A 23,471-nucleotide genomic window follows, 5' to 3' on the forward strand; every position below is an offset into this window, starting at 1 on the left:
TTTATTTGAGGATGCTGCAGACAGAGCACTGGCCTCAAGCTACTGGCGCTTGGGAGGCAGGCAGCCCTGGGAAATCTTTCCTGTTGCTACATCTCCCACGCCTTACTCAAAGTATTGCCAATGCAATAAAGTTAATGGAGCCAGTCGTCCTATGAAGGAGCCAATTCTGAGCAAAGATGATACATCTTTGAAGTTAATGAGCTCTATTAATTGAGCTTATGCCCTTTTAAATGAATGAAAGTCTTGAAATCTAAACAGCAGCACATCCATTTCGAAGTCGTTATTGATGCCTCGTGTCTCTGTCACCACTGGATGAGGAGCCACCAGCGCAGAGCTCTGGGACCTGGCTTCCTGCCGACACTTAGCACAGCCTTCAGCTTCTGGGAAGCTCAGCAGATGCCATGTCTGGTCAGCCATTCGCATCTTCAGCAAAGTCTTCCATTCGGCCCCTTTACAGCCACTGAGGTTGGACACCTCCATGGCGACTAGCTGAGGGGAGAGAGTAATGCGCTAATCCGTGGATTGCTTCAGGAGTATCCTTCTGGCCCTTGGCCTTCAGATGGGGTCTCAGGATTAGCTGGATGATGCTGAAGAGTACAGTCCAACACTGCAGAAATGACAACCACACAGTGGACCTCCTATGGGTGGTCCCAGGACTGCACAGGACATATAAAGAACTGGCGGTAGTGCACACGCCTTTAATGCCAGCAACCAGGAGTCAGAGACAGGCGAATCTGTGAGTTCGAGGCCAGCCTGGTCTACAAAATGAGTTCCAGGTCAGGTCCCAAAGCTACAGAGAAACCTGTCTCAAAAAAAAAAAAAAACTGGCTGAATAGAGACTTGAAGTTGGCAGCAGCCTGCATGGATCCAGCACACCATGGCCCCTAGGCACCCCTGAACAATGTACCAAGGCCCCATTTCCAGCTCCTCCCCAATTACCCCATTCACAGTTGCTTAAGAGCACAAAGTGGCACTTGTTGCGCCCACAGAACATCTGCTAAAGACAAACTTGTGTTTATAGCTCTTCACTTCAAAAGACTGGCCGTGTTATAAAAAGACAGGGACCATCTGTCCCTCTTCTGGACCCCAGCGCCTCTTGGAAGAGATCACTGTGCAAGAAGGCAAGTGAGAAGTCAGCGTCAATTTCAAGAAACTATTTTGGGGCCAGAGAAGAATAGTGCTTTCCCGCAGAGGGAACGGGGCCCACGTGCAAAGGCCAGCTTGCAGGGGCGTGTGCGGTGGCAGATGCTGATCAGGAAGAAGCCACCTGGGATCCAGTGGAGATTCCCACATGTTCCGACATCACAGAGACTCTGGAGCAAATGACACATCGGGAGAACTGTGAGGTAAGTGAGGGAAGGGCCACAAGGTGCCAGGCCCAGGAGACGACAGAAGCAATGTCCTGGACAGTTTGCTCTTGGACGCAGTCCGATGTCCCTCCCTTTGCATCCCTCCACTCATTTGGAGTTCTGGGTCTTGGGAGCATCTCAGGCTGAGTCATCTTCCAGTGACTAAATGCTCAAGGCCTCCAGAGTGTAGAAGTGGCCCAGTGATGTGTGAGGCCTGCTCGGGGTTTGTCTGTCCTATGCCCCTCTAGCAGAAGAGACAAAAAGGCCATATAAAGCCAAACACGGTACAACATATCAGCAATCCTAACACTCCAGAGGTTGAAGCAGGAGAATCGTGAGTTCAAGACCATTCTGGATGGCATAAAGAGAGTCGTCTAACAAATGACCAAAAAAATAAAAACCCCTAATAATTCCAGCAAAGGCTAGATAAGCATTGAGATACAGGAGCGGGGGGTAGATGGAACTTACAGAGGGGGAAAGTGAACTCCTGAGAGATGGAATCTCACAGAAGATTCCTGGCCAGAACTTTGATGAAGAGGAGCCCCCTGGGCCCCATCTACCCACCCTGGTGCTCCTGCTCATGAATTCTAGACATCCTTCAAATTCCCTGGATCTCCACATCAAGAAAAACTGGGTTTTCTGCCATAACTTGCTGATTTCAAGAAGCGTTGATCCATGGACCTAGATCTGGGCCCTTCTTTATTTCCAATGAAAACCTGCTTCTGACATGGGCAGAAATCGAAGGATGCAGATGGAAGCCAGAAGTGGGGTCCTTTGAAGACACCCCTTGTTCTCTTGTCCTGGTTGGCCTCTGACCAGACACCCCTGCTGGCTCCTCCTGGTCTCAGTGAAGTAACACCTCTGTCCCACCCTAGGGACGATGCAGAAGTTTTTGCCTACATCCTTAAATGTTCCAAATTCTCCCCCCTTGGGCGCTTACTCACATTTAGATTCTAAGGACAAAGAGAGTTCCTGGCATAGTGTATTCAAGGCTCTCAGAATCCTAAAAGGTCACATTCCCTTTATTCTTGCCTCTTTTCAGTTCTTTTCTGTGCTTATTGATTTCTTCTGGCACATAAGAAAACACAGTAGGCAAAGCCCACTACTTTCATAGAAATAAAATATTCTGCAGTCAAACCACACACCATAAAGGAATAATTGCAGTCTGTATATATTGCTAATGGACATCTCTCAGCAATTCCCTGTCTCATAAGCTTTAAACACAGACATTAGTATAAATATGCAGAAATCCCCATTCGGGCAAATTACTCTACATTTCTGAGCAAAAGGAAGATTAACCATGTGCTGATATCTTTGTGGGAGCTCAGCAGAGTAGAAAAAAATCCCTTGGCCCTCCTTGGGAGGGAGGCTTGAGACTCTTTCCATGGGAAGGTGGTGCAGAGCTGGAGGCCTGGGCAGCGACTCTTCCCTTAGACAGGAGCTCCTCCAGAGGCCTAATAGCTGAGCTTCAGGAGAGAGGTAGTGCCTCATCCTCCTCCCCATTGGGAGGATACTTGGCTACCCAGCATCTGTTTCCAGAGCTTTCCAGGCTCCAGAAAGGTACTCACGGGCAAGTGACGATTTTGTCTGGTTTCTCTGTGTAGTCCTGGCTGTCCTGGAATCCATTCTGTAGACCAGGTTAGCCTCAAGCTCAGAGATCCACCAACCTCTGTCTGCCTCCCAAATGCTGGGATTAAAGGCATGCACCACTACCACCCAACAAGGATATATTTTTCCCCTGACCTCTCAGCTGCCTGGCAGATGCCTCTGAAGTACATGTTCCCCCGAGAAGCCTGGAGCCAGCTAATGGTGAGCCCCAGATTAAGAGTCTCTATACCATCTGAACTAGCACATCCTCTTTCCCTGGCCTCTTACCCTCTCACCCTTTCTCCCTTCCACAGCTTTCCTTCCTGCCTGGCTTTCACCCCTCTTCCCCTATTAGCCTCCTCTGCCAGGCTTACTCTCACTGAGAACCCTGTGTTCCCAACCAAACCTAGCCATCTTGTCTTCCAGTGTTCCCTCTGCCAATTGTGAGGAATACCCCTGCCTTTTCAGAAGCACCTTTAACCACAGAACAGGAAAGTGGGGAAGATGTCTCATCAGTATAGGCAGCCGAGTCTGGAGTGACAGGATCTGGCTTCCAGACTGCTGCTGAGGGAGCAGGCAGCCGAGGTGGAGGGAGGCAGTCAGACTCTGGGGTCCCCTGTGATGTACACAGACATCTCCATCCCCCTACATGTGCTCAGCACAGGCTATCATGTCCCCTTTAGGTACACTGGCCTCTGCACACACACCCCCACCCAGGGGAGGGAACTGGCATGAGGGCTGCCCTGGGAGCTGGGGGCTTCCTGATAGGCAACGCAGCCCATGAGGCAGGGAGTGTGGTGCACGGAGGTCTGGGTATTTATTTTGTATTCAGGGCCTGCCTTTTCCATGGGGGACTGAACACACAGAGAAGGGCTCCACACTGATAACCTGAGCACAGAGACTCGGGGCCTCTCAGGGCTGCAGCCTCATCTGTCTCCGATGGGGACAATTGGAGGGTCCAAGAGTGAGATCTCCCTCATGAAAGACACGCGTTGGGGTTTCTCTGACAGTGTTTCTATTGGAAATTCGGAAGCATCAGGCTCTGCGCAGAAGAGTGAGCTCTCTCCTCAGCTAACCCTCTGGGACACGTGCAGACTCCGCCCTTGCTTCTTACCAGAGCATCTTGACAGTCTATTTTCATGTCTGTCTCCCCCACCCAACTGTGAGTGACTTTAGAACACCCCCGCCACTGGCCAATTTAGCAACTTTATGTGATATGTAAAAAGGTACCCTTTTCTCAAGACCCTTGCCTGGCACCCACCAGAAAACCCTGAGAGTAATTCAGGAAACCTGTGAGGCCTCTGAGGCAAATTATGCCCCCTGCAGTTATATAGCGTGTGATTTGACTGACCTGTGAGCTATAGTCCCAGGGATGGACTATTTCCCTCCAAAAATGTTCTTTGAAGCTCGGTATGCATATCAGTTCATTTAATCTTTATCTCTATAAACTATGGGCTAATGTGACCCCCGTCTACAGATGAAGCTGCGGCTCGGAAATATGACATTAACTTCCTATGTTTATCTAACCAATCAGGGACAGAATAGGAGCAGACACGAGGCATCCTGTATTTCAGAGCCTAGACGTCAGCCTGCATTCACCTTACGTCCTCAGCATCTGCTTCCAGGAATGTCTTTGCTCCATGTGACATCACAATGGGGCAAGAAGTCATTCTTGAGGAGGAGGCTTTAAATTAGTCATGATATCCTCCTAGAAGCCCAGAGTGCTCACCCATGTCCTCCGTCCCCCATGAGGACCCCTGGCCTGTGGCCTCTTCCACATCAGGGCCTTCAGGCTCAGCTCACTGACCAGCCTCCTGCACCCACATCCCTCTTCCACCCTGGCCCGCTTCTCCGTGGTCTTCGCTTCCCTAGGTGGCTACCTCACTTGATGCTTCCTGGCTGCTCGTCACTCTGCGCACAGGAGCCTTTCCTGGGAGAATCTGACCAGACCCTCTTCCACTCAACTCCTCCAGAAGCCCTCTTGGCTCACGGCTACTGCCCTCTCCAGTATTCAGCTCCTGGGGCCTCTGTGAGACAGTCACTGCTTTTGCTCAAGATGACGTCCCCACTAGACCGTCATCCTGCCTTTAGGCGGTCCTTCCCCCAGAAGCCCCCCTGAACGCCATCCAACAGGGACTCCTGAAGAGACAGCCCAGGAAGTGGTGTCTCATCAATGAGCACCCCAGTTGTGAGAGACCACTCTGTCCACCCCCACCTGGCTCGCACTCCTCTCAGTCCTTGCTGACTGACACAGATGTTCACCACAGTCTGGCGGCAGTTGCCCACCCTCCTTGGGGACTTAGGAGGGCACCGTCAGAGTCCTCTAGCCGCTATTTCAGAACCCCACCCTGCAGCTTCACCCAGAAAGCTCTACAGGAAGCTGTAGAAAGCAATGTATCCATGCTCTCCAGCAAAACCTGGGAACTTGGGAGAGTTTGTGAGGGTAACCAGCAAGAGATGGTTTTCAGAGCCAGGAGTGGAGAGAGAGCCAGAGAATCACACCCCAGCACTCAACCTACCACCCACCAGAACTCTGTGAACCTAACTAGTGTCCAGAGGCGGCTGGAGACCATGCTGATGAGGACCAATCAGAGGCCCCAGGCAAGCATTGCTTACCCACTCCAAGGCAATGAGAGTTCTGAGAGAGGCTTTTAGCCATGCTGCCCTGTGCACAAACGAAGGGTCATTTCAATGGAAGAGCATGGTCTTGCCGTGCAGGGAGTGCAGGTGTCACACTGACTCTAGTTCTGCGAGGACCTTTAGCTGCTGGGAGAAGAGAGGCGCTCCAATAAGTCACTGAGCCCCAAGGTTCTTGTAAAAATCATCTGCCCAGAGTTGGCGAGGGGGGGGGGTCTAGATGTAGCCAATGCCTGTGTGGAGACCCCGCCCACTCCCACACTAACCAGCCCTCCGGAGCTGCCCTGACCTAGAGAAGAACTCATTTGTGGGTCACCAGATACCCCGGAATGAGAAAACAGACTCCCCATCTCTTTTGTTCCATGCTGTATTCTGCGTTGGCACATAGCCACGCCCAGTAAACACTTGCTGAATGCATGAGTGTGTGAGCAAATGAATGTAGGAGCGGAGGAGTTGCGCAGGGCTACAGGAGCGGAGGAGTTGCGCAGGGCTACCCGCAGAAGCACGAGTAGCTACTAGCCAAAGGCACCTGGTCAAAAAGTCACCCTTAAGAAATCTGCTTTGCAGTCCCACCTTTCTGTACAGCCAAATGTTCTGCCCTCGCTTTCTCTCTTGGCCAGATTTTGGTTTGGTTTGGTTTGGTTTGGTTTGGCTTGGTTTGACTTGGTTTCAGATTCTCCTTTTCCTCCATCCCCGCCCTGTGTAGAGTCACGAGAAGCACACAGAAAAGTTCAAATGTGCTTCCTTCACCTGAGGGGTTTGGTGTGGTCGTAGAGGCTGCAGGCAAGTTAAGCCCTGGGTCACTAAGGCCTTGAATGCTTCTGATCGCTGGGCGAAGGGTTCATCTGTTGGCCCTAGGGTTCCACGAACCCCTCACAGTAAAGCAATATTGCCTTCCCTTCCTCCTTATGGCCTAATAATGTTCCCTCCGCAACTCTGGGGTAGAATCTAGCTCACCCTGGCTAGCTCTAGACCCCTCTTAAGACTTACCTTGACTCTTCTCAGGGACTGATTTCTCCCCCAGTCCCAGCGGGTCCCACCAGCCAGCTCTTCCCCAAACCTCCAAGTGTCTAGATCCAGCCTGATCCTGACCCGCGACAGCCCCTACTGTGCTATTCAGACCCCAGGCTTCGTATTTCCAAGTCAACCCTAAAACTTTCCTGGGCTGCTGCACCTGCCCTGCCCTAAGGAGAGTGTCCACGCTAAGCAGGAAACAGCCAAAGGCCGAAGTTTAAAAGCTCAGTTTTTAACACAGCTTGATCCTGGTTCTGTGGCTCACTAGCTGCGAGGTCTTGGCCAAGTTCTTTTCTCTGGAAGTTTCATTTTCCTGCAAACTTTAGGATTACTCCCGAGGTATAAAGGAGATAAGGTAATGGCTAGTCTCACGTGGAGATAGATGCAGGAAGAAAACATGCCTCTTAGGTCCAGGATACTGGTGAACGCCCCGGTTGCACGACGCAGATGTCATTCTACGTGGCCTCTTCCCTTCATTGGGGCTTTTCACAGAGGAGCCCAGCCCTCTGCCAGCCTGGAAACCCAGCCCAAGCTGGCGCCCGCAGGTCGCGCAGGCGCAATTGGTAGGACAAGCATGCAGTAGCCCCTCCTGGTGGCAGTGAGGCACCGCCCACCCCGCCCGTCCCCCACCCCCACGCCACTGTCACGTGCGGCAAGTCCCCACCGGGAGGTTCCCGCGCACCACCAAGGAAGCGCGTCTGCGAGTTCCTATTTGCATATGCGCACGCCGGATATTTATATCTTCTCCTCAGCCAGTCCAAGTTATTGATGTCTTAAAGTGACTTTAATCTGAGCCTTCTCTTCTTCAAATGGGCTTTTGATTTCCGGAGTGATATTATACATGGCTGTAAGCTATTGACTGAGCGATTGCGTTGTGTTCTCAATGTGCTGATGCTGGGAATCTGCGATATAAATAAACTTCCTCTGGTAGAATCATTATAAAGCACAAGCAGCAGAAATTTATGGAAAGAACAGATTAAATGCTTAGACTTAAATTCTTCAGCATGCGGCTTGCCCTAAACTGCTGTGTCTGGAATTTGGGCTGCTGATTCAGGTGGAAAAAAATCAAACGGACACATCGCTTGTCGGTGCATTTTTACTATGATCTATTGTGTTGCCCAAAGAGAAAGCTCAAAACATGCCATTGATAATCCTGGTTAAAACTTGGAGCATAAATTATTAAGACGTGTAGTTTCTTTACGGAGTGGTTGGGGATTGGGGCGGTGACACAGTAAAGAAATACAACATCAATATGTGTTTATGCATTGTAATGCGGGACATTTTTATGCCCACAATAAAACATTCCGCCTACAACTATGTTTATGAAAGCAACAGATAGGAAGATCCATAATGCCACTTAATAGAGTTAATCACCTCCCATCGGAAGGTTTTAAAAGGCTTTTTATTGCATGCTGAAAAGCTCTGTCCATAATTAATACCCTGCACACTGTCAGGTGCCAGTCAGCGAGCTGGAGGCATCTAGGAGCTGAGAGGGTTCTCCAGAGCACTGCCTGATGTCCATTTTAAGTCAGGAGTCCAGCCTCCAGGGACTAGGCTATGTCAAGCCCTGGGCTCTCCGTGGGGGGGAGGGGGGGCAGCATGAAGCTTTGAATTTTAAGTTCTGGGCCCTAAGATGTAAATTCTACTCTTGTTCTGTTCTTGAGGTTTCTAGGACTGATCTGAACTCTCAACAATAGCCCCCCAAAGACCCGCCTAGGGGTTCCTGAGGTCCTAAGTAAGATGGCCTCTCTCTGTACAGAGCAGGCCTGCCTTTGGTTAGCATGTGGATAAGGTCACATCATACCCCAGACCCTTTGGGAGGGAGCCCCCAGACAATCAACCAGCCTGTAGTCCATGGGATGAACACTCCCTTCGCATGGGGGGGGGGGGGACAATGACACCTTATCTCCTTTGTCCCATATCACTTAGCAGCTCTGTAACTGGAGGCAGTCAATCTCCTCAATACCCCAGAAAAGCTGAAGAGGTGAAGGGTCGGCCTGAAAGAATTAAAGAATAGAATTGACCTTTGAGATTTGATTGAAGCCAGCCACAGAAAGTGAACTGGAGGGAGATGGTACTCCCTCCCTAGGGCCTGGGCACTGACTGGTGGGTAGAGCAGGATCTACCTGGTCCTCTGGGAAGTCATTTCCTATGTGTAAAAGCTGCTTTCCTCATGGAAAATGTTGAGCCAACAAGAACTGAGAGTGAACGACCTGTGATGTCAGGAAGGCTAAGCTGACTCCCAAGTCAACATAGTGAGATTACCCTCTGCTCAGAAACTATGGGATGTGCTGGGGGGAGTGGGTGAGTAGGTGTCACTGGGGTCCAGAAAGGTGGCTGGAACAGGTCTTTGCTGCCCTATAATTGAATTCTGAACTGAGTTCTGGTTTCTACTGAAGTGTTAGTAACAGAGGTCCTGTCCAGGCTGGATTGGGGAGAGAGCGCTCTGCCTCTGCCCACCACAAGCGCTGTGACTTGTCTGTCCTCTCCTTCCTGAGGATGAATGCCAGAAAGGAGGCAGGCCACGTCTTGCCCTTCCCAGCTTATATGTGTAGTTACGGGAGAGCCGAGATAGTCAGGCACAGCAAGATGAAGTAAATTCTTCTTCCTGTCAGCCAACAGGAAATGTATTAAGCACCTCCTGTATAACAAGCCAGACTCTTATCTTCGGGAACCTTTCCATGTCCGGAAGCCTTCCTAATGCTATGGCATCTACCTCCCAGATACCACATCTAAAGGAGTAAGAAATGGTGTGTGACGTTGCAGAGCCATGCAGGACAGGCTGATTGGGCAGGACACAGTACCCAAGTGTGGCCTCAGACTCACCTCATCGCTCCCCTCCCAGCTCGGGCAGCACCAGGGTATGAGCAGGGACGAGACGCCGCAGTCGGTTGATGGAGAGGTATACGTGCCGCGGGGCTCCAGTCTATGATCTCGACTGGACGGTGTTTTCTTCTGAAATGTGTCCCCTGGTGAGACAAATTAGCTGTAGGGTAGATCCTCTACGCAGGGCAAGTGTCTAACAACATGCCAGCCCGCCTAGATGAGCACTGAGCTAAAGCCGGCCAGTCCTTGTCCTCACTATCGTTTTCAAGGGTCATCAGCTGCCACAGCTACTTTCTCTGACCACAGGCCTGGTAGCCTTAGCGTTTCTGCTGAGTTGTCGTTCACAGTCCTTCCCTCACCAGTGGTCTTGAGTGAGCGGTGGGGCTGGGGGGCTGGGGGCCTGGAGGAGAGTCTGAGATGGGCAGAGCTCGGTTCAGTAAGGTTCTCTAGGACTTTTGAGACGAGTTTGCTAATAGACATGTCATCGTGGGAGGTCATGATACCACTTGTCATTAACCCAGGCACCCTGCCTGGGGTTCTCACCAAGAAATTGTAGGTGGCTGCTTGCAGGCAAGTGACTGATTTGCAGGACCACAAGAATATTTGCATAAACATATGTATGAAAGTGTGTATTTATTTGCATTCATTTGCATGAATTGCTGGCTCTTGGAGCTGTCAAGCTGTCGCTCCTTAATTTTATTTTATTTTATTTTTTCAGTAAATGTCTTTGCACTCTGAGAGCAGATCTGGACACTTGAGGAGTGAAAATAGAAAGGCAAAACCAACAGCAGTCCACGTCTAGGAAAGCCGAGGTTCTCAGATTTTGTTATACATTAGAGTCTCCTGAGGAGCTAGCTCTTAGAAAGCCTGTGCTGGGGCTGGGGAGATGGCTCGGGGGTAAAACACTTGCTTTGCAAGCCTGAAGACCAGAGTTCAAATCCCAGGACTCTAAAAGTCCAGATGGCCAGGGCAAGGGAAATGGAGAAGGGGAATCTGCTAAGGGAGCTGGCTAGTCATATTGGCCAAATGCTGAAGTCTGGGATAGATAGATAGATAGATAGATAGATAGATAGATAGATAGATAGATAGATGATAGACAGATAGATATGATATGATAGCAATCAAGAAAGATACTAGACATCAACTTTGGTACTTTGCGCATGCATTCACACATACATTCTAAAGAAATCCCAGTGCCTACGTTTACCTTTCATATACTGTTGACTTAAAAACTCTGGGGATAGAGCCTAGGCTTTTTTTCCCCCTTTGTATACAGGGTCTCTCTATGTAGTCCTGTCTTTGGTCTCAAACTCACAGAGATCCTCCTGCCTCCGCCTCTCATGTTCTGGGATTAAAGGCGTGCGCCAAAACACCCAGCTCATCAGTCATTTTTTGAGTTCCCAGGTGAAGCTTATCCTGAGACCCATCTTGTAGCCTGCCTCTGAGATTACTGCTTCCTCCTCTTCACTTTCCATACACACACACACACACACACACACACACACACACACACCAGTTCACAGCAGTGCTCGACCTGTTACTGTTACTGTGTGACCTGTGACTGAAAACAGCCTGGCTCATCTTTCAGCATCTGGATCTGAGCAGGGGTGGTACTCTCTACTATGTGCCCACTCTACCCACCTCCAACTAACCAAGGCACAGTGGCCAGTGTGGCTACTATGCCCCTAGTCCACCCTAACCCGAGGCCCGCAGAGTCATGCTCATGGGCACGCGTACAAGCCTGGGCCTACCGACACAGGATGGAAACTATTGTGTGACATACCCCACAAATTTGTAAAAGGTAGGCCTGTGAATTTAGTATAGAGTTTGTTAAGTCTACCTCCTAGGAAAAGCTGACTGCCAAGCTAGAGACCCACAGGAAAATGACCTTGACGAAAAGAACTATGATTAAATCTAGTACTTAGCTGAAATAACAGGAAACAGTACCAGGCTAGGGAAATTGATCCAGACGGTCCAAGAGCACAGGCTGTATACCCAAGCAGACCTCCCTGTTTGTGCTTGGGGTCTCCAGCAGTAAGTTGTCACCTGGAGCACAGCATCTGGAGCACAGACTGGCTTTGGGGACCAATGACTTCATATACATAGTGAAAAAAAATCAGCATTTCTACCCACGAACGCTTGCCTAGAGACAGAATTAGCTAGAGGAAGGATTGACATAGACACTGGGAAAGAGGCCCAACCCAAGATGGGAGAGTGAAGGAGTGTCGGGACAGCCCCCTCACCTGCCTGTGCCGTCCCATAGGCTGCCATGCCTGACCTCCACTCTGTACACTCTGAGTCACTGGAGGCACATCTTTGTGCTTTGTAGGATCTCCTGATTTTCCCAGAATGACAGCAGACATGACTTACATGATATGAAAGACCATTAGCTTTGTTAAAAACTAGAAAAGACCCCGAGCTTCCATCTCCTGAAAGGGCAGGAGGTATACATGGTTCCCAGGTCTTACCTATTCAGAGCAAGAGAAGAGGACACGGATGGAGAACCAGGGATAGACAGTCTCCTAGGAGACTGGACGGCACAGGTGGGCAGGAAAGGGTCCTTGTGCCTCAGCCCCACACAAGTGCACCCACACTCTGCTCTCCTAACCCCCTCATCCCACAGTTGGCTGGGCTGCCATGAATTTCCCCTCCATAGCATCTGGAGTGGCCATTAGCCCCTGGCATTCAGGGTTTCTGTTTCATTTCCCTGTTTACTCGGGTCCTTGAACTGATTGTACTCCCAGCTCTGGTTCATTAATTCTTGCAAATCCTTTAAAACTATTGATTTGTCTGCTGGGATAGTGACTGTCAGAATGCTTTGGAAATAATGACTCGTACTGAAGCAGATGGAAGAGACCCACGGACGGATTTCCCTTTGCCTTTGTCTCTCCTTTGCCTGCCCCCACCCCATCCCTGAGCCATCTTGATAGCTGTCCTGCTGCTGAAATGGGTGACTGCCTTTCCCAAACCCAAGTGACCAGATGTTTGAGGAACTAGATCCAAGAAGTATCTATCGAAGTACAGTGTTGTAGGACGTAGCTTGCAGATTTAAACTCTTAGGCTGGGTCCCTGACTGTTAGACTGTTTGTCGCTTAGGTGAGGACACCATTTCCTCATCCAGGCCATTGTTCTTCTATTTCCAACCTACTCTCAGGTCTGCAGTGGGTGCAGACCCCTGGAGACCTTCACACACCCCTCTCAATTCCGCACAGACAGCTTTGTTGGAATCTAGGAGACAGGCAGCTGAGGGAACGGGAACTTTAGGCTAGAGAGAGGGACAGGGTGTGTTTAAAAATGATGGAGGAGCCCAGCCTCTCTGGGAACGCAGCAGGGTCATGAAAGGGAAGCTGGGCTCTCACAGGCCTCCCCTCCCCAGAGTTGATGGCTAGCCACTATGTCCCAGACAGAGGAAACAGGTTGCCTAACGGCCCGCTTTTAGCTCCAAGTCTGAAGCCCTTCTTGTCTAACCAGGGGCTGTGCTATACTGGAGGATGTGGTGGCTGTACCAACTCCCCACTGTGCTTTGAGAAAACGTGTTCCGAGTTTATACTTGCCAAAAAAGTAGTCAGGGTCTCCTCAACACCCTGGGGCCACACTCTATACTGAATTTATATATAAACCCTCTGACGGCTTCCCCAAGAGTCCCCTTCTGTGGCCTCCAGAGGCCAGACCAGGCCTCCTCCTCACAGCTCACTCATGTTGCTGGCAGCAGCTGTTACCAGAAGATGCTCCATCTCTCCAGACAGGCAGCTGCCAGTCCCCCAAATATCTGTGCCCAAGGTCATCTATGTAACTTTTCTCAATTCCAGCTCTTGGCTTAAGAGCTGGGGGTTTCCGAAGCTATCAGGATGGCTTCATGGTTAAGAGATCTTGTGCTCTTGCAGAGGACCAGAGTTCAGTTCACAGCACCCAGAAGTTGGTTGCTTCCCAGCCGCCTGTACCTCCAGCTCCAGAAGATCTGACATGGTCTTCTGGACTCACTGGGCACCTGCACTCACATATGGATACACACACACACACACACATTTAAAAATGTAAAGATTTATAGGTTCCTTGGCACAGCTATGTAGCCTTTCCTGGTGGCATCAACCTGTCCCATCTGCCTCATTTCTTACCAGCCTCCCTCCTCAGTTGTCCATGCTTGGAATACGGTCTTGCACGGCCCTGAGCCTTTGCACATGTAGGCAGCTAAGAAAGTCCCCTCCCTTCCACCTGCAATAAGGTCCGCTCTGAAGACCAATCTAAGCCTCCCATTCCCTGTGACTGTGTGCATCCCTTTGTACACCTGTATTCTTCCAGCATCCACAGATCCTGTCGAACACAGCATTCATGACTGGCATGTCTGCAGTCAGGAGCCTGGGACACCGGCCACAGAATCCATCTCGGACAAAATCAGGGAGAAGGCATTGGCTGAAGCCCAGGAGCTGGGCTGGGGACTAGGACAAGAATGGAGGCCATGGAACCAGATTGACCACAGTGCCAGTCCTTGGGGGACTCTGGTTATTTTTGATAATGGAAAGTAGATTCCTTTTCCTCCAGGACCTGGCCCAGAGCAGGTCCCCTAAATGCACCTGGAGCCACAGTGAGTCAGTTCAGAGCAAGGCACCATCCTGTGTACCAGGGCTGTCGGCATTCTGGGCAGAGGCTAGAGCACTGGGCTATCTTCAGCCTGCCTCCCATACACTCAACTCTCCACAGGTGACATAGGCAGCAATTACTCCTTCACTTCCTGGCCAGCCTTCCCTAGGTCATCTGCTCGTAAAAACCACCAAGGATCTCGGTGTCTCATGGAACAGCACGGACCCTTTCAAACCTTGGAGACTTCTCAACTAGCACTCCAGCTCCCTGGAGCACTCTCTTGGGTCTTTCTTAGACAAGCATTCTGCCCTGCTCCATTCACACCCCCCACTTCCCCACCCCCACTTTAGTGCCTTCTGGGTCTCCCAGGCAGAACCAGGTGTTCGTTTCTGTTCTTCTACTCAGCGCCTGTCCCTGTTAGCATGGTTATATCAGTGTGTCTCCCAGTAAACCTTGTACTGCCCCCAAACTGCATATATGTTAATTCGTGTGTCCCTGTCATGCACCAGTACCCAGCACAAAGGAGACATGTTTCATGAACACACCAGTGGGTATGTGTTCCGCTCCAAGTTCCTGGAACTCAAGGTGTCATCCCCTGAAGGAGATATCAGTTCCCCGATCTCACCCACAGCCCTGGGTGCCTTAGGTTGTTTCAAGCTCCTCCCTAACCACATCAGCTACCTGGACTATGGGGGGGGGGGGTGATTTTAACTCTCCAAGGTTCTGAACTTGGCTTTCTGCTGACCCCAAATAACTATCATGACTTCTTAACTCCAGTCCCCCCGGTGAAGAATTTCCCCCATCTCCCCAAAATCCCAGTCCCCCACCATGGGAAAGAAACAAAACCTCTGATAGATACACTGTAGGCCAAAAAGTTTCATAAAGACAAGAACACTTATGAGAACACAAAAATGAGTTCCTCACCCCTACAAATTAGTCCCTGGGACCATATCTGAGCCTCGTCCTCTCCTTGTCATTACAACCTACGTCCTTCGAGGCACCACACTCCCATGCTACCAAGCTATATTCTTAGATCATACAAGGATATTAGGAATGCCTTTCTTCCTAAATGTCCATTGGCTGCCACTGGCCCCTTCCACATCTGACATGCTGGCTTCCAGTCACTCCATAGCCCCCCGAGGTCCTGATTTGGTTCACCTGTCAGTTCATTGCACTGCAGATCGCACACTCCAGGATGTCACCCCAGAGTCCTGCCTCTCCTCTGTAGACTCTCACACCCCTATCCTTGACCTCATTTCTCGCCCAACTTCTCCCAAGCTCTGGTCTTCTCTGGCTGTCTCTCAACATGAAGCCTTCAGGACGTTCTGCTCTCATCCAAGAATGTCAGTTTTTCAGCTCCCACCCACCCTCCAAGCGGAAAAAGGAGCCAAACGAAAGCATCTTTAGCCAGGTGGTGGCACACGCCTTTAATACTCACAGACAAAGGTAGGCAGATCTCTGAGGTCAAGGCCAGCCTGGTCTACAGAGTAAATTCTAGGACAGCCAAGGCTACTCAGAGAAACCCTGTCTCAAAAAACCAAAAGAGAAAGAGAGGAAGAATCTTCAATGAAGGCTAGAAAATCTAACAGCTACTAAAGTTAAGCTAGTCAGGCACTTCCGAAGTTTGCAGCCTCAGGCATTGCCCAGTAGACTTCCTTGCTTAGCCAAGGGTTACCTTACCACCCTGAGGTGGAAACCACCTTCTGGCCGGGTTTCTTGGGCTGGAGCTGGGGTATGACATGTGTGGCGGTTTGGTTTGCATGAGAAATGTCTCCCGTAGGCTCACGTAGTCCCCAGTTGGTGGTGCTGTTTGGGAATGTTATGGAAAGTTCAGGAGGCAGATTTCCTAGTGAAAGTACGTCACTGGAGGTGCTCTTTGAGGTTTTATAGCCTGACCACACTTCCTGTTCTCTCTTTCTCGCTGTCTGCTTCCTGTGTGAAGATGAAATGTGATCCCCACTCCTACTGCCATATCTCATCCACGGTCCACCATGATGACTAGATCCCTTCTGCAAAGCTTTTGATTTGAGAATATGACACTCTACCCTTGCCCTCCTCTAATTCCTTCCCAAATGATGCCCCTAGGCACGGTCTGTTGACTCATGCATTTGGTTTTGGATTACCTTTGGGTAAACCTTACCATCTGGATGGCTAGAACCTGGAACATTCAAAGGACCACATCTCTCTAGCCAGTGTGTGTCAAAGGTCACACACAGGCTCAGCTGTTGTTCAATGTCACGGAATTAGCTGGTCCTTCCTACAAAAGTCATTTAAGGGTCTTCTAAACAACTGGAGCCAAACAGAATTATTCAGTCTCTTCCCAAATATCTAAATCGTGAGTGGGTGCACTTTAGCAATGAGACCTCATCCTTCAAGTTGTGGGCACGTTTACCAGTGTTGTTATTAGCACCGCTATCTCCTAGGCTCATAGGGGGCTTGACTTCTACAGTGGGTCCTTCTACTTCTACACAGCTGGGTCCTTTGACTAGTTTAGTTGAATTGTGTTTAAGGACATTCTCGACTACTTCCCACACCTGCTATGGGTTCTGTAGCCCACTAGAATTCTGATCACAAATGAAGGGAGGTTTTTTAGTGTGTGTGTGGGAGAGTGGGTGTGTGCCATGTACTCCAGGGCCACAGAGACAAGCCATTCGAACTGCAGCCTGGAGAAGAGACAGGTAGACAACAGAGTCTAGAATGAGGCAACCCAAGAGCTTTATCTGATCCTGAGGCACCAGCAGAGTCTCTCAGGACCACAGAAGAGGGCAACTCTGTGAGATTCCTTAGAGGACACCACATAAAGCGGAGGCGTAAAGGATTTGTAGACCTGAGCATAAGAGATGACTTGGTCAAACGAGCAGGAAGCACAGGGCATCAACACAGAGAGATGACGAAGCTGTAAAGAAAAGAGCAGACTCCAGAAGGCTCTGCGAGTCCCAGAGAGGAGTTTAACAGCAAGGACCTCCCCCAGAAGGGGAAAGAGCCTTTATGGTAGCAGTCTGTGGTAACTCAGTGATGACGTCAAGGTTTTCCAGTCATATTCCCTGCAGGCACAAACTGTCCAATTCTGGGCGATCCCTGGGCCTTGGACTGGAGCATCAGTCCGGAGGAGGATGAGGCGTGCTTCTGCTCACTTTGTGAAGACTTCAAAGCCGCTGTAAGGAGAGCTGGCTCCAAGTACCTCCCGGGTGGCATGGCTATCCGAAGCATCCTCTGAGGAGGCTGTTTGTGCAAAGCTCCCATTTGTCCCCATGGTGTCAGCTCACATCCAGCTTCTGTGCTCCCAGATGAATTACCCTCTGGACATGCATGATACAGTCTTCACTGGGCTTTCTCAGTGTATTTCCCATACTCTGAGTGTATAATGTTTTCGGGTCCTTTATCATGTATGTGTCATAAATACCAATGGGACCAGGAGCATTTATCACCTAGCTGGGTTCCTGCTTGAGCACTGAAAAAAAAAAATTATTCAGCTGCACAACCTTTCTCGGGGCTCTGATTTAATGGACTTCTCTGCTGCAAAGCCCCTGGAATTCTTTGCCTTTTACTGTTTGACACCCCTTTCTCTTTATTACCACCTCAGACAGGCCTTCTAGACCGGCTGGATCGAGCCCATTAGTCTCTGACAAATAACTTGTGTCTTTTGGTTAAAAAAATATGCAGAAGTTTGGCTGCAACATCATCTCTGGTCCTGCTTCTGTCTGTGGTCTCATTCTCCTCTAAACAAGCACACAGCTCCAGGCAGAACCCTCTTGGCACCCCCAGGCCCCTCTCATGCCCTGTGAAGCTGGGGTTGTTTCATCCCAACCAATTCTAATGGAGTCAAAGACTAGGGTGGCTGGAGAGACCCATACGTGTGTGGAGAGTTAGCCTCGGAGCAACATCAGTCCCAACAGCTGAAAATGGATGCATTTTAAAATGGTATCTACTTGCCATAGGATGTAAGTCAGGAGGAAATTCTGACACACCACACAATGTAGACAAACCTTGAAGGCACTCAAGTAAAAGAAACCAATTCCAAGGGGGACGAACGTGTACAGTTTCACTTATAGGACATCTCCAGGGAAGTCAGTCACAGAGACAGAAAGTAAAATGAATGGTGGCCAGGGAGAACACAGCTAAGGGAGGTGGTGGTTTCGTGGATATACAGTTTCAATTTGGAAAGGGTTTGTAGAAATTAGATGTAAAACAGTGTGCGTGTTCTACTAAACCGTACACATCAGAGATGGGCACAGTGGAATGTCCACACATTATTTTTAATTAACCTCACACCAAACTAACAGGGAAAACTGACACAGGCAAGTTCTGGGCTCATGAGTCCATCATTTATTCCCGCCTTCTGAAATCAAGTGGCTCCTGCTAGCTAACCAGCAGTTCTCAAACATACTGCCTTAAAGTGAAACTCACTTATCTAGATTATGGTTGTGGCTAGGCGATTTGAGGGTTATGTCAGGCTGTCATGGCACAAGCTGGCTGGTGTGTACATGCTACTCTGACATGTCTCATCTCTGCTTTGTGCCATCTCTCATCCTCCAACAAGCTATCAGTTCATGTTCATGTTAACAACATGAACAGTTTGTTCATGTGAGGTGATGTCAGGGATCTCCAAAGGTAGCAAAAGCAAGCAGATCCCCTTGAGGTTGTGGTTAACACCCATGTAAAGGTCCTTTCTACTTAATTCTATGGTTCAAAGCAAATCATAAGGCCAACCATGATCCAAAAGGTGGAAAATTATCTCTGCCAATTGATAGTAGAGAATTTTTGCAACTTACTGTGTGAATTGCACACATATCAGGCCCTGAACTTAGTGTTACAGGTAAAAAAAAAAAGATAGATAGATAGATAGATAGATAGATAGATAGATAGATACAGGTGGAGATAGAGAGGGAGAGAGACAGAGAGAGACAGATAGATATAGATATAATGCAGTCTGGTGCAGGAGGCAAACATGTATATAAATAATTACAAGGCATAGTGTGCTGTAAAGAAGGCAGTGCAGGATGCTGGGAAAGTGTGTGTGGAAAGGCAGAGGGCAAAAGCTGTAAGAAGAGGCAAGGAGACCTGGGACCAGATGATATCAGGACTGGCATGGAAAACCAATGGTCATCAGACAGATGAAGAATGAGGGAAGAGGACTTGGGCAGAGGGAAACACATTTGGAAGCCAAGTGCTGCCCTAGGCATATGGAGGGGGGCTTCCCTAGAAAGTAAAGGCAACTGGAGGCGAAGCTGGGTCTCAATGACACCTAACTTACTCTGCTCACCTTTGATGGGGCCGTATAACCAGAGGCCTGTGGCTGCATGCTGTGTGGAGCTGCAGTATAGAGATAGCTTGGAAGGAGGTGATCTCAGTGGGAGAAGAACCCCTGCTGGGGTCGGGGGAGCAGGGTACAGGACAGCCAATTCTGTAAGCATGCCCAAGAAGACTGGGAAATGCCCCCAAATGCCAGCCAGCAGGAATGGAAGCCAAAGCTATGCCCCACCCCATGTGGGCTCAGACTATCAGGCCCTCACTAATGTGGTACCATCGAGTCTTTGCCTGGGGAGGGCCCAAGGGTTTTTGGCCCGGCCTGAATCCTACAGGTGCAAGGTATTCTCGGGGGCCCTGAAAACTCAGCCTTTGATCCAAGTTCCACACAAATCCTGCAGCTCTTCCCATACCGGGCCCAGCTCTTTGGACTGTTTCCAAGAGACACCTCAAAAATTCAGGAGGGTTGTTCAGCCCTGAGACAAGAGTGAAGAAGTCAAGCAGCTCTCACCCAAGCCAGTAGCCACTGCCTTGCTCCTGTGGATTCAGGGTGTGGTCCTGACAAGGATAGACTGCCATGCCCACCCTCCCCGCCAGCACGCTGCAGGCAGTGGCAAGCACATACCAACTGATCAATACTTGGAAGGCACTGGGCCTGCTGTGAAAAGGAATCCCCTGGTGAGCTCTTTCATAAATTGAAAAATTCTTCTGGAAGTGAATGATCGTCCCCAACCATTAAATCAGATTTCTGCAAAGGTAGAGGCGCAGAGCACAGAAAACAAGCATGTATGGAGAGGGAGGTGACGCCTGAATCCCAGACACCTGCTAGATCTGGACCCAGGCTTGGCATTCCTGGTGCAGCCAGTGTTGCTGCTGGGACTAGGGATGTGGCTAGAGTCATTGCCAGAACCTTGACTTGTACGGAAAGTCTTTGAAACATCAGAACACACAGGAGTGGGATGTTGGCCTGGCTCCAGCACTAGCTAACTTTACAAGCACACGGGATTGGATCTGCTTTCCAAACAGTGTGATGACCAGGGAGCCACAGAACTACTTTGTCCTACAGGAACTGGTACAGGTACCAGGGCCACCTAACTGCCCATGACAAATCCAGAATAAGAACTAGGACCAAGGAGCTAGCGAGATGGTTGATTGGTTGAGAATGCCTGCTGCTCTTCTAGAGGACCAGAGTTCAGTTGGCAGCACCATGTCAGGTGGCTCACAACTGCCTGTAACTCCAGCTGCTGGGGATCTGATGCCCTCTTCTGGTCTCTGCAGGTACCTGCATGCATGTAGGGAGACACACAGACACACACATACAAACACATATTCTTAAGTTTTGAAAAATATTTTCAAGTTTTAAGATTTGGAATCCTCGCCTAAAATTCTCCCCCACCTCTCTCTTTGCTCATAAGTGACATAATCCACCAGGCTCACCCAGCTGCAGGCTCTGTAAGAACCCAAGCTTCACAATTTACATGTGCCCCGCCTGGTCCCACAGGTCCTCTCTGAGCCCCCACAGGCTTGTCTCCAGCCCAGGCCTCTCGCCACTTCCCATGCCTTACCCTCTCTTTCTCTACAGGCTTACCCAAAACCACTCTTCCTCTGGTCCCTTCCCAGATGTCCCTTTGCCCCCTCCTGCCCTATAGTGGCCGAGGCCTCCATGCTTTCTCTACCCTTCGGTCTCCATCAGGCCTCTTCTTCTTACTCCACAATCAGCAATATTGGAATCTAGTTCAGCGACACTGGGCACAGTAGGTTCTGAGCATATGCTACCTCATTAACATTCAACAAGCAGGGTGCTGGAAACCCGTTATTTTACCTTTCCAAGGCTGCCTAGCTCACAGAAGGCAGAGGTCAAGTTTCCCTCAGGTCTGGCTCCAAAATCAAGCTCTCTGGATATAGGTTGTCTTCCTGCCTCCCATTGGGTTTCCTACATCACTCCCATCCAGTCTGGCTATCAGATCACTGGGGAACAAGAATAACCTCTCCACTTTCCTACATACAATCCCCTGTAGCACTCTCAGGCCCCAGAGCTCCTTGGCGTGGTTCTCAGGATATAGTCTCACCTACCAACCATGGCGCTCCCATTGCTGTCTGGCTTTCCACTCACCCATACCCACCCACACAGCCCAAACCCTCCAGCCTTGTCTAGGGCCCTGCTGAAGGTGGAGGGCCCAGCCAGAGTCTTCCACATACGCACCTGCGATCATTCCCCCCGTAGTTCCAGCTCAGCCTACCATGTGGTTAGGGGTCCAGGACGTCGTGGTCTGTGGCTCAAGGGATATTTCCACCACCTCAGCCCCCTCATCTTCAGTCTTCAGCAGAGCCCAAGCCCAGTGTATTCTTGTGAAGGAAGGCCTGCCAGACTGTCGAGGCCCCACTCACCCTATTCCCATCCCTGAGCTGGACAAGATCATGTGACCCCACTGGTCTCTGCAGATACAAGTAGGAGCTTCAGATCCTGTTGAGAGATACGAATACAGAGGCTCAAAGAGAAATAGAGGACCTGCCACAGACAGACTGGAGTAACTCACCCAGGGACACCTAACCACCCTGTGACTAACCCAGAATAAGAACTATGGGTTAGGGGAATCTCGGTGTTCAACTGGTACTGACCCTATGTTCAGGCTTGAAGTAGGGGACACCAGAGGGTCATTCTAGAAAGTCAACTTCGCTGAACATAGATGTGAAAAGCTTGGAGTGATAGTAAGGGGACATTCTTGTCATTTCTGTCTGATGACAGTCTAAGTCACCCTGACAAAGGTCTAGGCCTCTGATATCCAGCTACTACATGCCAAAAAGAAGAAGGGTCCCAGTTACAGCCAGATGTGGTAGGGGCAGTGAGAAATGATGCTACCCCCAAAGTCCTAACTTCAACAATGGGAAAAGTACGCATTAATTAAATGGGCTGACTGGCAGGCTCTTCTCTCCTCCCTTCTTGCCCTTGGGGTGGGTCTGGAAGAAAAGGATGGCATCCCTAGGTCTGGAGCCCACAGGCCTGGATTCTGTCTGTGCCTGCCCAGGTGGCCAAGACTCCAGGCAAAGGTAGGTATGTACCCGCTGGGGCAGGAAATACCCCTCTTCCATCCCAAGCCACTTCCTAAGGCCTGCAGGGGCTGCAAAGCAGCTTCCCATTGCCAGATGCACAGGCAAGGCTGGGCATCCAGGAAGAAGAGCCCAGAAAATGGGACAGATGCAGGGAAACACCCCACCCCACCCAACCCCATCCCTTGCTTGCTTGCTTACCCCCAGAAGGCCCCAAAAGTGTGAGATGGAAGGAGGTACCTGCCAAGCCCTCGCTGGGCCCTTCTATTCTCCGTTGCCCTTCCCAGGAGACTTGTTCCATGCCATGGCTGGAGTGTCTAACAGAAGGGGTGCTGTTTTCGCAGGGTTTGTGGGGTTCTGTTCCTCTGAGCCATGCCCAGCCCATCTTACATCACAATGCCATGCTTTACTTGCTACATTGGCACCATTGGCATTTGGAGACCTTATTCCATGGTTCTAGGATAGATTTTTTTAAAAAGCTGTTTGTGGTAATGTATTTTCTGTTTCCAATTGTCAGTACGGGAATCTTTCCCCGCTCTACTTCTTTCAATATCTGGGTTTGATTTTTTTTTAATCATATTTGGGTTGTTTTGTTTTTTGCTTTTTTAAGTTGTTACTCCCTTGGTTATGTAGCCCCTCCCAGTGGCTGCTTGTTTACGCATTGTTTGTGGCCTCTTTTGACTGTCAGTGCTCAGCCAGCCTTGCCAAGAAACAATATCAAGTATTTTCTATTTCTCTACTTCTTGGGAAAAAAATTTTAACTGAAAATAAAAAATCAAAACCTCTTAATGGGAACCTGGCCCTGTCTGTCTTCTCTATTCTGCAGACATGTTGAAGGAACTGAACCAGCAGCGCAGAGCGAAAGCGTTTACAGACCTGAAAATTGTTGTTGAAGGCAGAGAGTTTGAAGTCCACCAAAATGTTCTAGCTTCCTGCAGCTTGTATTTCAAGGACCTGATTCAAAGGTTTGCCTTCCTTCCAGCTGTGGTCGGGTCTGTTCCTTCGTAGGACGCTTTTGTGTCGCTTCTCTCCCCTCTCTTGCAGGTTCCTGAAGCGTGACTCCCTGTCACAGAGCCAGTAGCCATCTCTCCTCTCCTTCCCCAGTGCCCACACACACACACACACACACACACACACACAGCCTCAGAGCAGCCCTTGCTCCCACACACTGCCTCACTGGCCACC

General features: G+C 49.9%; 1 protein-coding gene across 2 annotated transcripts in view; it reads left to right on the plus strand.

Annotated features, from left to right (window-relative positions):
- The window catches only part of Klhl29 (kelch like family member 29), a 304,108-nt gene that overhangs the window by 257,008 nt on the left and 23,629 nt on the right, over positions 1 to 23,471 (plus strand). For both annotated transcript variants that reach the window (XM_041642969.1, XM_041642960.1), the window contains one exon: positions 23,113 to 23,251. In XM_041642969.1, the coding sequence (XP_041498903.1) occupies positions 23,113 to 23,251 (139 nt within the window). The remainder of the gene's footprint in view (positions 1 to 23,112; positions 23,252 to 23,471) is intronic.

Source organism: Microtus oregoni, unplaced genomic scaffold (genome assembly GCF_018167655.1).
Source record: "Microtus oregoni isolate MIOR12 unplaced genomic scaffold, Mior012 000002F_ref0000024, whole genome shotgun sequence".
In the NCBI taxonomy this organism is placed as follows: domain Eukaryota; kingdom Metazoa; phylum Chordata; class Mammalia; order Rodentia; family Cricetidae; genus Microtus; species Microtus oregoni.